Raw genomic sequence first — 15,619 nt, 5'->3', positions numbered from 1 at the left:
TTACGGAACCTAAGGAGGCCGATTTCTTCATTTGAGATGCCGATGGAAATGGCATTAGAAATGGACCCTAATGTTGACCGAAGTTGCACTATCATCCACAATGTCAAGAAAGACATACGAGCATACTACGAGGTGCTTGAGGAGAAGAGGAAGAATGCACAACAAATGACTCTTGATGCATTTATCACGGCTAAACCTTCAACCCCCAGTGCACCAACCACCCCACGTACATCCAAACAGAACACAACTTTTAGGCAGCTGTTCAAGACCAGTGTAAACACCCAGCCTTCAACGAGTCAACCACAGCCTTCAACAAGTGAACCCCAGCCTCAAAACAGTGGAGAACAACAGCTATCAGTGCAAATTGACACCGATAATGAGAGTGAGGTGGTTGACGACCCTGGCAGTGATGATGAGAGTGAGATGGCTGACGACCCTGGCAGTGATGATGAGAGTGAGGTGGCTGACGACCCTGGCAATGATGATGAGAGTGAGGTGGTTGACGACCCTGGCAGTGCTGATGAGAGTGAGGTGGTTGACGACCCTGGCAGTGATGATGAGTGAGGTGGCTGACGACTCTGGCAGTGAGAAGAGTGAGGTGGCTGACGACCCTGGCAGTGAGAAGATTGAGGTGGCTGACGACCCCAGCCTCCTCTCACCCAAGTAAACCTTCACCCTCTTCCCTAATGCCAACTTCAGAAAGCAAGCAACACAGCACATCAGAGGTAAATTAACAGTCTACGGTTAAAACTTACCTCACACACCTGCGCACATAAACATTCAAACACTCGCACTCAAACATATAAAGTACCCCTGTATACTGTACTTGTAAACATATATGCCTAATAAACTCAAAGTGTTTGTTATTGATGTTTATTTGATATTATGCCCTTGTTTCTTTATTTATTTTATGTTCTATATGTATTGAATAAAACAAGTGTTAAAATCTGACGGTCGTGACCACCGTGCTGCCTGTATCACCCCTATTTACATTATTTCTTATGGGACAAATTGTTCCGCTATTCGCAATTTCGATATTCGCAACGAGTTTCATGCCCGTAACCTTTGTGATAAGTGAGGCAGCCCTGTACTACACTAGACTAAAATTTCTATCTCTTGTGCAAACCATATGATGTTTATACTCAAATTAATCACTATCTTACAAGGATTCAAGCAATGCAATTTATATTCTGCTAAGTCTAGTCAGCTACATTTTATAAGATAAAAACTTTAAGCCTAAAACTACCTTCACCCTGGCTGGGAGGGAGGGAGGGGGGGGGGAGGTAAGTGACCTCTCATAATTTTGTCCAGACTAAAGAAGGTGCCAGACCATCAGTTGTCGGATAATCGGTGGTGTACCTGTATAACCAAGTGCTTTTAAAAAAACTTTTAGAGCATATATTATTGTTTTCATGAAGCAGTGAAGAAGGAAAATTGAAATACAGTGCAGTACTATAATGAATTTCTCAACTTAAAATACCAAATTTATAATATAAACTAATCATTACAGATGATGGCTCAGAACAGAAGATATCCCAGTACTGTACTACCAAATATTAGTAACCCCTCCACCTCCACTTAAAGTATAACCTTGATCTGTAAGAGGCAGATGCTTTTTCCATAATGTGAAAAGTTTTTATCTGAAACAGAACATATTTGGGGCAGTTCTACAGTGGAATCAACCTGCTCAAAAGCATTTAATGTTGATACATTATATAGACACCAAGTAACTTTAGAGTAAGACCAAGTGAATCAAGTATAGGTATTACAAAATGCCAAGATGTTTAATATATCATGGAAGCCACACAACAATATTGTTAAAGCTGCCTTCCAAATGCTGGGAATGTTGTACAGATACTATAGCTACTTCACTCTTGAGCAGCTGCTTCAAGTATATAAGGGATTCATTCAACCTAACTTGGAGTACTGCTCTCATATCTGGGGTGGCTCTTCTTCTGTCCAACTGTTAGATAGGGTGGAATCAAAGGCATTTCATCTTATGAACTCTCATCATTTAGTTGATAATCTCTCTTCCCTTTCTTTTTGCCACAATGTTGCTTCAGTGCTTCACTCTCTCTCTTTTACAGATACTTTAACAGGCAATGTTCGGTGGGTTTGGCATTCTGTGTAACGCTGGCAAGGCAGTGGGCTAGTAACACTCTGTCTTGGCTATGGTGCCCACCATTTCTGTGTGGATGTCAATTACACTAGAATAACCTGTTACAGTACATCCTTCTTTCCTCACACAGCCAAACTGTGGAATGTTTTGCCTTCTTTTGTGTTAACATCCTCTTACAATCTGTCTCACTTCAAAAAGCTGGTTTTCCGGCATCTTCGTGGTGTAGATTAACATACTCTTTTTCTCCTCTAATTTTATTTTCTTTACCTTTATTTTTTCTTCCCCAGGCACCTATTGTGGGTCGATGACCTGTGCGTAAATGGGCTATACTCCATAAATGGCATACACAACAGACCCCTCAAGAATGTTATTTTATTTACTGAAACAGTACTGTACATACTAAAATATCAAGAATAATATGTAGCATCTAATATAGAGAACACAAACAAATTCTACCCCTCAAACACCAATACAATCTATACAACATACACTCATTGGCTCTTAGGGGACTAACTCAGTAGAGTGCACTGTGATTGGCTGCTCTCATATACCTTCTATCAGCAATGCACAACCTACAGCCCCCGGGCCAGATGCAGCCCTCAGGTAACACTATTGCTGCCCTTGGTGTCTTATTAAAAGAAATGAATATATAAAATATGAAATAGATAGTTTAAAAAAACCTGTGACTTGTGACTTGAAAACCATCACTGGCTGCATTCATTAACAAACTAAACTACAAAGCTTATTTCTCATTTATTTTGATAAAAGTAAATTTATCGTAATTTTAAGTTGACAGTAGCTCAAAAACTATGTCCAGATGCAGTGAAGAAATTTGAAAACATCAGTTTGAATCAGATGACAGTGCAATGTACAGTTAGAAAGCTACTGATTTTGTCTACTTTTTTGCAGCAGCTAATGAACCTACTGGTGTGACATCAACAGCTCAGCTATTAGTGTTCGCACGGCACGTGGTGTAACAGATGACTTTACTATTCATGAAGAACTTGTTGGTCACAGTTCACTGAAGGAGCAAACAAAAGAGAGCAACTTATTAAGTGGATTTTGGGAGCATATCAGGTCTATTGAGTTAAATATGGACAAATTAGTTGGTTCTACTGTTGATCAAACACCTTGGCAGTGCAAAAACGAACCGATACAGTTTCACTGCACTATACAGCAAGAAAATTTTTGTAGAAAAGACTAGAACTTTGAAAATTGTACCTCTCTAGTCCGGCAACATCGGGACCTGACCGGTGCCGGACCATGGAAATTCACCCTTTTCCTGGATAGATTGTGACTTGTGCTTACGCTTGGAAGCACTAGCACCACTTTCTCTTCTTCATGGTCTCTTTGAAGACATATTGAAGGGTTAAATGTCGTACAGAAGCTTCTCAAATTTCGCGAGTTTGTAATTCGACGTTTTCTATTTGAACACACAAAAAAAACAACACATTAAAAAATTTTGATGGCGGAAACTAGAATTTCGACGGGTTTGAACGGCCCACCGACGTTCAGACGTCGTGCACAATCATGTAAACATTGTCATTTCTCTTATGTACAAAAGATTCATTATTGTTCATTACTGAAAGTCTTTTTGATTGAATTAATGTTTGTGTGTGCAAAATGAGCAATACAATTCATTAATAATACGTAGAATATTAAAACACGAGGAAATGAGACAGTATTGTTTTCGTTGATTACAAAACCAGTGACTGACTGGTTCTACATATATAACTGAAAAAAATAAGACCCTGGTTGTAGCTGTAGTAAAATTAATATGGTTGTTTTAAGTAATGTTATTTAATGTTAATAAATGGAACAATAGAAGTAGCTAACGATAATGGTAAAGAAAAAAGACAGATCGCGTATGTAGGTAAGTGCGCATGCGCACACGTGAAAACATATCGTCATTACTTTACATAAGAATATGAAAGCAACACAAATTTACTGTTCATATATATTTTTTATTAATGTTTCTGAATTTGTTTTTATTGAATTAATGTTTGTGTGTGCAAAATTAACAATACAATTTATTAATAATACGTGGAATATTAAAACACACGAGGAGACGAGACCAGGGTTGCCAGATGGCCGTTTCCATGGCCAAATTTCTCTAATTAGGCCGCAAAAAACTTCGCCTGGCCGTGGAAAAATGGATGGTCACGGCCAAACTATTTGATCGTATTTTGGCCGAATTTTGTAAAACATGTATTAATTCCTCATTTAGTGGATTGTGAAGAAAAGTCTAGCAGATTTTCAAATTTCACAATGAAAATGCTGGCTCAGTGACCTCACCTAATCAGTGACCTCACCTCTTCACATGTTTACGTGACCTACTGAGCTGACTGATCTTTCTAGTTACTACCTTAGTTGTTAGTTCTCATATTTGAGTTGTTCAGGCTGAACGTGTCCAGCATATGGGTTAAGCTTCAGAGCTTACAAAGCCATCGGAGTTACTTTCTGAAATTCCGAGTGCTAGTTTTCAAAATGTACACTAGTAAATGAAAAGGGTCCTATGACAGTGGTAGAAAATATAACAAACCAGGGGACGATGACGAACTAGACGTTTTTGCTTACGCCAACTAGTGTTATCAAGTTCTCCACCATTTCAGATTAAGGTAAATCTTCACTGTAGATTATAGATATTATGTTTATGTAATTATTGGGCTCTCAATTCTAAGTGAAAATTGGGTTTTATTACGACATTTTAAGTGGATATTGTAGGGGATACTTTTATTTTGCGTGGATTGCAAAAATAGCTTTGTGCTTCCCATCCAAAAAGTTTTGGTCGAATTTTGGCCGATTTGGCCGTGAAGCTTGTCGTACATCGGGCAACCCTGGACGAGACGGCTGCCGGCATTGTTTTTGTTAAAGCTTACAAAACCAGTGACTGATTGGTTCTACATATAAAACTGAAGAAAATAAGACCCTGATTGTAGCTGCAGTAAAATTAATGTAAAAAAATTATTATGGTTGTTTGAAGTACCTGTAATGTTGTTTAATGTTAATAAATGGAACAATATAAGTAGCTAACCATTAATGGTAAAAAAAAGTCAGACTGGGCGTATGTAAGTGCGCACATGTGAAAACTTATCGTCATTACTCTACATAAGAATATGAAAGCAACACTTATTTACTGCTCATATATATTCAAGGGTTAAATGTTGTACTCTGTGTAGACAAGCAGAGAGAGAGAGAGAGAGAGAAAGTGAGAGAGCAGCCAAACTGCCGGATGTAAACAAACCTTAATTTCCAGCAGCTTTGTTGTTGTTTTTTTTAAGGGGATTAGCCCATCAGGGCATAGGTCACTGACCCACATTGGGGCCTCAGGGGCAAAAATGTAATACTCCTGTAATAATAATAATGATTCAGATAAAAAAAAAAAAAACTGCCTATCTACCTAGTGGACAAACTAAAATCGTTCCGGACCACAGAATGCCGGACTAGAGAGGTACAACGTGTATTATTATTGTTTCTTCTTCTTATTATTATTATTGATTCTTATTATTATTGTTACTTCTTATTATTATTATTGTTACTTATTATTATTATTATTGTTTCTTCTTCATATTATTATTATTATTACTTATTACTGTTTCTTCTTCTTCAATTGTTTCTTATTATTATTGTTTCTATGTCTTCTTACAGTTTCTTCTTCTTATTAATGTTTTTTTCCCCTCATCTTAATATTTCTTCTTACTGTTTGGGGGTAGCTATATCCAGATCCTGGGTACCTAGACTAACTTTTACTTACTTAAGGCACTCTATCTGTAATTAAACCAATCATATGGTAGGAAAACTGCAAAAAATAAATGTTACCTTCAATAGCCATATCAACATTAAGGTAAGCTATAGTCCTGTCAGACAACTGCTTTCCAAACTGCTCAGTCCACTCTACAGAGGCAACGATACCATACTCCTCGGCTCCCCAGCCACAGAACACTAAGGACCGTCGGGGCCTCCAACCTGTTGGATCACCATAATTACAAGTCTTTCTTTGCATATATATATATATATATATATATATATATATATATATATATATATATATATATATATATATATATATATATCTGTAGAGTACAATACAGTATAAGTAAAACCTCGCTAAGGCGGACCCCCCTCAAACCGGACAAAGTTATTTGCAATAAAAAAGACATAATTTGTTGTAAGATGACATGCTCCCTCACAAATATGTGCTGAATATGGAATTTCAAAGCACTCAGACTCAGAGTGACTGCAAGCCTCTTGCAGTGAGAGGCATGTCCAGCTGAATCTGCCTTCCATTTTTTGGGGTAAGTGTACAGTTCTTTATGTATATTACTTTGTTTTTATTAATTTTGATTAAAAACATGTATTTCATTCATAAAAATTGGATACATTGGTGTTGTACTTGTTTTTTGTTTAAGAGTGTTTTTTTTTTTGCTCTTAGGCAGACTGGACACCCCTTCCCCCCAATTATTCCGCCTTAGAGAGGTTTTACAGTACTGTACATTCAAAAATAAACTGAAGATGTCTTGAATAAAGATGAAAGCTAAGATGCTTCAGTGTTTCCCATTTACTGTGTGGTTTGAGTGACTGTGGAGTGCTTTTGCTCTGACTATGAAGTGCATCAGAAGGTCAGTAATATGGGACCACTAATCCCCCACCCTACCTTCACAGCAAATGAGAGAAGAGTTTATAGACAAAGGGTGGACATGACTTTGCATCATGTCAGGTCAGCAGCATGAGACCACTAATCCAATACCACACCTCCATCACAAGTGTTAAAAGATGTAAAAAGTGATTACAGTTACATATTATATTCAGGATATTGGACAATGTACTCCTCCTGTAGGCTCAAGACAACAGTAGTAATATATATTATTTTGTTTATTTATAATATATTGTACGTGTACATTACAGTGGTGTTTTTTAAATAACTCCAGCTCTTGTGTCTTTTCGTGTGAGATGCGTAGCTTAGACTCTCAGGAAATAATTCCCCAGGGTGGAAAATTCCAATGTGATACACAGCTCCATTCACGAGGCACCTCGCACGCCCTTATCATATAGATTTATAGTTTTTTAAATAACCAGACTTTTAGACAAATTATTCAGAATAATTTGAGCAAAAAAATATTTTTCTAACGCAATTAGAACTGACTTTATAATCCAGTATCAACATTTCTTAAATGTTTTCATAAGATAATTCAGTCCCATCATTATATCATGTCAAAATAAATTGTTTAAGGCTCTTTTATTGGGAAAGTCTGATAAAAATTTATTCAGGATCATTATGGTATCAAATTTATAATTCTAACAATTAGAATAGATGCTGTGAATAAAAGTTTATACAGTACACTTTTTTGATAAGGTAAAGGAGGTGGTGGTGTGAGAGAGGGAGGAAAGGGAAGATATCCTTGGAGGGGGGAACTGACCACACAGTCAGTTTTCCCCAATCCTCCATCCCACTGACTGCCTCTCACTCATTCTTCTATGGCTGTCAATTATGATACAATATTGTGCAGTACAGTTATTTATTTGTTATTCAATAACCAGAAAAGATTCATTACAGTACAGTAATAATATTTGTTTATTAATACCTGTATACTTCATATACAATACAATATACAGGAAACCCCCAATATAATGGACAAATTTGGGGGAAGGCCGGTCTATTAAAGCTGTTAATCCATTATACACAGTTCTGGAATAATAACAAGTCACTGTGTCTTATATACCAACATTGTCTAAAATGACTAAGATCATTTTTAATACAGGTATGTTTAAAAGGCAGTTCACTTGCACTGTTAAGCCCTAACAATGGTTGGGGTCCCCCTCCCAGGTAACTAAATTTATGTAATGAGCTAACACAACTACAGGCATCACCCTGGTTACGGAATTTCGCTCTAACGGAATTTGTAAATTATGACCAATAATTTCGCGTTACGGCCGTAAATCCGCCCGTACGGAAATTGGGGTAAATTTTAACAATTAAAAAAAAAAAATCACTGTATAAAAATATAATTTTTTGTTAAAAATTATAATTTGTTTTGTGTGGATTTCTTGGTGTTTGCTACTGCCAAGCGTGGCGTCGCCATGTGGAGTCACTCCATTGTTTACATCCAGTGTGCGCGCATGTTTTGCGCCCCAGCAGTTTGATTTAACATTTACAAACATACAGTGAGTACAGTACAGTGCATTACCCTTATTCAAGATGACTGGAAAGAGGCCATCAAGTGGAAGTGACCGCAGTAGTGCAAAAAGAAGCCGTACATATACACTAGAACTCTTAAATCACTACTGTAATGTGATACAGGTGATTAATTTTATCTCTTGTGCAAAATATATGACGTTTATATTCAAATTATTCGCTGTCTTGCAAGGATTCCAGCAATGCAAATTATATTCTCCTAACTTTAGTCTGAAATATTATATAAGATAAAAACTTAAAGCTTATTGAAAACATCAACCCTTTGTTGGGAAGGTGAGGAGTAGGGAGGGAGGGAGGGAGGGAGCGAGAGTGGGAAGAGGGGGGAGCGGGAGGTGAGGTGTACTTTGACAGTTAGCGGGGAAGATCTGGTGAAATATTTAATTTATTTATTTATGTCCTTTAGTTGAGTTTTTGTTTTTTGCTCATAAAACTGCATAGAAATGACCAGGCAGAATATAATTTACATTGCTGGAATTCTTATAAGATAGTGATTAATTTGAATGTAAACATGCCATAGTTTGCACTAGACAAAAATTTTAGTAATCATTTTGTATATTATTCTGATTACATGTACAGTTCAGCTTTGCCCTTAGGACAGTGTAAGCATGTAAATGAGTTTCAATAAATGAATAAAGTTACATATATCGAGCCAAAAATAATGTTGAAAAACTCTATGTAGAGAGCTTCGATGGTTAAATTTTAGAATGAACAACAATTTTAATACTGCATAAAAAATGCACAAATATTAAAGAGCACAATTTTTTTGATATTTATTCCATTGGAAACGAATGTAAACATAGAAGAGATTATTGAATTGGCTGAGTACCTCCTCAGCTTATCAGCTGATGTTCAAAACAAAACGTGATTTTCATAAGGATTTCGTTAATCAATTTTTTTTCAATAACCAAATTGAAGATTCTTATGGAAGGAGATTCGTTAACCGAAATTTCGTTAACCGAGGCGTTTGTTAACCGAGGGACCACTGTATGTGAGGGTTGTGTATCACCACCACTATCATTCTATTCCTGCTGTTTAGTGGCTTACTATACAGTGGTCCCTCGGTTAACGAGCACAATCCGTTCCAGCAGGTTGCTCATTAACCGAAACCATTGTGTCATGATCGTAATGACGGCTAACCTGTTAAACTAATGATCCATATTACGCTTACACGTCCACAAAAACTTCTGAGTTTCCCAGTGTGAATGTCCTCCCTTCTCCCTGTTTCTTTGATGACGTCATCGAGATGTCGTATGTTTGTTGACTGTAGTTGTAAATTCTTTCTGCTACTGAGAACCTGTAAACCTTTTTTTTTTCACCTATGATTAGCAGAGACTCTGATAATCATAGTGAAATTGTGGTAGGGAGGTTAACTGAGGAATGAGTTGATATTCCTAGAAAGGAAACTTTAAAATCTGATCCACGGGTGTTGCAGCAAGACGTTGCGTGTTGGGACCTGTTGCCATCCAACCTTTGTTATCAATTTAATTCTTGCTTTTGATAGCTCAGTCAGAGCATTGTTTGTAAAGATAATAGTAGGGAATGAAACTGAGTTTGTAGTCTCAGTTTCAAACGTCAGAGTGTTACATTAACATAATTCAGTGAAATGGTTGAGTAGGTGGAATCTGTGACTTTAGGGGGGGTGGAAGGTGGCGGTTGCTTTTTCGAACCAGTCAGCGCCATGCTCCTCCTCCGTGTTGTAATTCGCCATTTTTAAGTGATTTGACCTAACTATAGTTTGTTTGTGCAAGTGTTAAAGTAACGTAATCAATGTGCTTTGAGTGAAGTATTTTATGTCATTAATGTCCCTTTGAAACGTGGAGGTTCGTTATGAACCGTCAGTGAGCCGCCACGCTTCCCTCCCACAGGTCCCTAACGCAGCCTATGCCGTGTCTGTAGTGTGGATGACGCATCCACTAGTCTTGGGAGATGTCTGAGGTCCAGTGGAGTCGGGTGTCCCCGTGAACCCCGACCATCAGAAGCTCCACTACCAGCCATGGACCCCATAGGGGGTAGTATTCCCCTAACGCTCTGCCCCTGTGGTGAACCCGGATCTTCAAGCCCCCAAACTTACTGCCAGCCCCATCATTGGTGGATGAGTACAGTACATAACTCGGTGGGGCTGTTGGTGTGGTGGTGTTAGTCTACCGGAATTATCGGAGTTTGTTGGAAGGTGTCACTTGGTGATGAGACTCCCAGGGTGGCCACTGGAGTATGGCCCCTGGGGTATTGAGTGTTGTACTGGCAGGTGCCACTGGTTTTATTGGTACTAAGGTGCTGTAAGAGTTTATGTGTGTTTTGGTGTGGGTACACCCAGTAGTGATGCAAGTAAATTGAGCCTGAGGGCATGGTACTCGGAGTTCCTGTTTTGGGTGAATACAATGTCTTTTCTGTCACCATTTTTGTGTTTAATAAACATTGTATTTGTATGTGGGTCTATGATTCACCTATAATATTCACCGTTGTTCTCTCCCTAATGCTCGATACTATATTTACATGTACCCATGGGCCTTCCTCTCACGTCACGCTACCAGGTCAGAGTATCAACGTAAGTTGTAAGAGTGCCAAGCCCTCACAGGGTGGCAGCTTGTGTTGCGCATTCTTACAATTGGTGGCCTCAGTGGTCCATGCAGTAAGTAGTAGCAACCCGCGCTCTTACAATTGTTTCAATGGGTTTTTGGATAATTGGTTCCAGCTCACCAAAAATTGCCTAAATTCAACAAAAAAGGTAGAAAAGTACACTTACTTTGAGGTGTGTATGTAGAAGGCTCCTGGATGATGATGATGATGGGAATTAGAATGTGGGTGGAGGAGAAGGGAGAAGAGAAGGCATTGGGGTGGAAGAGAAGTCACCCCATGGCGCCATTTCACCCATAAAATTTTAGTTCTCTTGGTGTAATTCAAGATTATTTTCTTTAAATCAACACTGCACTGCATTATATATTGTCAATATGCAAAATAAATTTCAAAATGACCAATAATTTGCATGCAAACACAGAAAAAAAAGCATTTAGTTGAAGAGAGTCTCAAGCAAGATGTTACCTCCACTGAAAAGACAGAGAGACTGGCGCCTGTTTGGTGTGTTCCCAGGCTGGATGGCACACATGAAACTAATTTCCTTACCTTCAATTATGTTCAATAATTGTTAAAATTGTATTTTTACTAAAACGTACGTATCGTGAGGAAAAAGTGGAGTTTGGGGGGTCGGCCCAGTCTCTATTTCAATTAATCCCATATGTTCTGTTGTTCACTTTATGCGGGCATCCGTGGGTTCAATTGACCGCGTAAAGCAGGGTTACAATATAATATATACAGACGAACCCGACATTGACCTCGTGGACTTACGCCCATTGGTACTTATGACCTGCTTTGACCATGCGTCGTGCAGGACATCGACTGCGACCATCGTGACCACAATTTTTCAAATGACCAGTGTTTTTATACGAAACGTTTTCGTCCATCACATAAACTTTTATTTATACTTACGTGTATGTAGAATACTATATACGATACATATACACTTTACTCTTAAATCACTACTGTAATGTATTTTGATTAATTTTTATCACTTATTACCAAATACATGGCATTTTATAGTAAAATTATTCACTGTTTTACAAGGATTCCAGCAACGGGCAGATGGGGGGAGAGAGTGGGGAGCAAACGTGAGGGGGCGTGGGAGGGAGAGGTAATGCACGACGGGTTGGCACAGGCCCAGGTCTAGCGTGTATATTATCAGTTCTTAGTGACAACCTGCTTATAAAAAAGCCGGTGAAATAACCTGGGTGAATATATAGCATTGCTGGGATTCTTGAAACATATGATTGAATTTGAATATAAACATCTATAATTTGCACTAGACAAAACAATTTTAGTACCATAATCAAACAGGTACATCTTGCATCAGCTGCACTAAGGTCATTTATTTTTCCCGTTTAATTTGGTATGGTGTGTGCACATGTAAATGGAGAAAATAAATAGAAAGAAATCTGTGTAAATCTACCCAAAAATACAGTTGAAAAACTTTTTTATAAAATGTACTACATGATGTTAGTACACTAATACTTTACATTTTTTTATATCTTAAACAAAATCTATAGCGCTTATATTCAAATTAATCTCCTGTCTTACAGGATTTCCAGCAATACAAATTATATTATCTACTTTAGTCTGAATGTACTAAAAATAAACATAAAAGAAATCCTGTTCTGTCTGGGAACACACAAGAAGGAGGGTGGGAAAGGGGCAGGAGGTGAGGTGACAGAATGTCTGGCGTTTGTTTGTTTTGTTTATTTATTTGAATGGGTTGAAGCAGTTGGCTTTGAAGGCCACTGCCTGCGTGTTTATTTATCATTACTTAAGAGCTAGCTCTTCTCTCTGTAATTTTCCACCCAAACGACCTGGGTGAATATAACATTGGAGGGATTCTTGTAAGATATGAAATTTATTTGAATACCTGTATAAACAAGCTATTTGCAATAGACATAGCAATTTAATTACCGTAATCATTGGTACATGTACAATACCGGTTTGCACTTGGGTCCATTGTTACTGTACAATGACAAATTCACTAGATAACGTACGCCTGGCGGTACAATCTATAGATACCCGATGCATACGTGACCATACTTGCTCTAGGGCCATTTAGATTCCCTTTCGATCCCATTATTTGAATGTTTTTTTCAAGTTAAATTTTAATTGTTTATTACCCTTGATAGAAGCGGGATCCTAGTGCTGTCATGGTACCTGTACCACATAAAACCAAACAACTGACCCAGTGTCTGAAGTATATACAGTACAGTACAGTCATCCTTGGTTATCCCGCCTAATTCGGACCCCACCATTAACGAAAGTACAGATCTATGGTTTGCTTCCCCAATTGATTCTACAGGCTTCCGAAGACCCAACCCCAAGTTTCCCATTTATGACCATTTAGACCCACTAAATATATATATAATGTATGGTAATATCATAAACACATGGGCACAGCTAGGTTTATTACAAAGTGATGAAAAGTGCAGCTTAATACATGATCCACAAAACATGTAGCTATGCTTTTTATTTGGTCCCCATCCTTTTGAGGTCGTTTTCTCTCTCAGGACGCCTGGGTCTCTGTTTTCTCTTAATCTTAGAGTGCAAGAGACTTCACTGTCTGGTAATGCCACAGAGATTTGATGCAACCTGGTGCAGCACCAAGTTACCAATTGTTGAGGCAACTAAATATGTCTTGTACAGCAAATGTGCCTGCCAATTTGTGGGTGAAGATTGCATCCTCAATAGATGTAGGTTAACAGTACACCTGGAGGCAAAAAGCCTAAGAAAGGAAGCAGCATATTCCTTTAACACATAATACCTGACCAGCATGGGAGATCGTAAATACCTTCTCCATAAGGGGTCGTGGGTGACGTTCCAGCAGGCGTCTGAGATTATATATATTTTTTTTGGGGGGGGTGCACGGACATTATATGCAATCGGACATTAACCGGCGCATGACTGTATATATATACATATACACACAGTAAAATCCCGATTAACCGACAACATATAGGGGGAAGGGGCAGACGGATAATCCGAAAGGTCGGTTAATAGTACATAAAATTCTACGGAAATAAAACAAACATTTTCAAAGTATCTTTCCCTAACCTACCTCATTAATTCCCTCTATTCATTTTTGTTCATTTGCCATTCATATTTCAATAGAATTTGCTTTAAAACATTAACCACTTACTAGTAAATAAATATGAACCAGCACAGAAACCGTGAATAAAAAATGGAAACTCACTTAAAACGCATGTTGTACTGTACACATCATTGTCATTCCTAAAAAGCCCCCTGTAATTCATATTTCCTTTGGGGATAGTCTGGATTACGCGGTTTTGTTTACGCATTTGGTCATTTGCGGCACCTTGCCAGAATGAAATGTTTTAAATCATGAGTAGAATTTCTCATTTACTTTGGTGGAAGTAATTTTACTTTTCCTTTTATCCTCTTCGCCACTGATAAACTGTTAGCCACTTGGGCGATCGGTCACGACCTCTTTCCTTTATATTCTTCACACCAAAAGGTCGGCTCGCTAGCCACCAGGCGATCGGTCACGTCTCTGCTCACACTGTTGGCAAATACAGGCATACGGCTCTAGATGTACCTAGACCCGCTCCAGTGTTGGTCAAGTCTTCTCTTGAAGAGCTCCCTCGGTGCCATCACAACACTCTCTCTGGTAGATTATTTCCCAGAGTTTACAACCCTCTGCTCGAAAAAGTTCGCCCCTCACGGTTTTTCCTGTGGACTTGGCTTCTTCAATCTTGAGCTGTGTGACCTTGTGGTGGCGTCCGTAACTCAAGTAGGACACTCAACTTTTGATGTAGCCCCCTGAGATGCTTATAAACCTCAACCCAGGTCCCCCTTGCCCGTCTGTAGTATAAGCTAAGGCAAGTTCAGGTGCTCAATCTCTCAGGTGGCTGAGGGTGCCAGAAGTGCAGGCTTTACCAGTTTGGTGGCCCTCCTTTGAACATTTTCCAAGCAACTGACAGTCCTAGCATCTCCCGGGACCAGATGAATTTGACAATTGCCAGATGAGGCGCGCCTGAAGATCCTCGTCACGAGGAATGGGACGATCCTGAATGTCCATGACCTTCTTGTAAGACCCAATAATTTATTTGCCTGATTTACCTTCTTTACAATGGCCGAGAACTTCAGCTCATTGTCCAACACATACACACCTAGGTCCTTCTCACACACACAGTCTCAACTAGGCCACATTTTCTTCATCCCGTTGAAAAGGGACATATGGTACGCCTCCTTACATGCAGGTACGCCCCAAGTGCATCCTCTTTGCTTCGTGACATTGAATCTCAGCAGCCATTCCTTCGACCATTCCTGGAGCCCACAGGGTCCTTCTGCAGCTCTTCACAGTCCGCTTGGTTTCTTAATTTCCCAGAAATAACGCCATCATCAGCAAACTGTTGTATGAAGTGTGCAACGTCAGGCATATCATTTTTATAAACAAATATAAACAACCATAGACCCCAATACACTACCCTGCGGTACCCACTTATTGGGTAGATGACGATTTCATTATGATAATCACCACACATTGCTTGCGGTCATGTAGGGAGTCTTCCTATCCACTGGGGCTGTTTCCCGTTGTTTATCAGTTGGTTTTTTCCAGCCTTTCGTAGAGGAATTACACTGAAAGCCTTGGCAAATCTAGGTAAATATTGTCGATATTACCGGTTCTAGAATATGGGGTCCAAATATCCGTACAGCCGAACGGTGTGTGAAGCAGAAGCTTTGACCATAAAACCGTGTTG

At 38.8% G+C, this 15,619-nt stretch overlaps 1 protein-coding gene across 1 annotated transcript in view; it reads right to left on the bottom strand.

Annotated features, from left to right (window-relative positions):
• LOC121866512 (N-acetylated-alpha-linked acidic dipeptidase 2-like) overlaps positions 1-15,619 on the bottom strand; it is a gene marked incomplete at its 5' end in the record, with an annotated part of 181,617 nt that overhangs the window by 99,015 nt on the left and 66,983 nt on the right. Inside the window, 1 exon segment of the mRNA XM_042366273.1 lies at positions 5,939-6,085. Within this exon segment, the coding sequence (XP_042222207.1) occupies positions 5,939-6,085 (147 nt within the window).

The sequence above is a fragment of the Homarus americanus genome, unplaced genomic scaffold (assembly GCF_018991925.1).
Source record: "Homarus americanus isolate GMGI-L3 unplaced genomic scaffold, GMGI_Hamer_2.0 scaffold32583, whole genome shotgun sequence".
NCBI classification, from domain to species: Eukaryota; Metazoa; Arthropoda; class Malacostraca; order Decapoda; family Nephropidae; genus Homarus; species Homarus americanus.
Note: the sequence above shows the minus strand (reverse complement) of the source record. Positions and strands in the feature narration are given on the sequence as shown.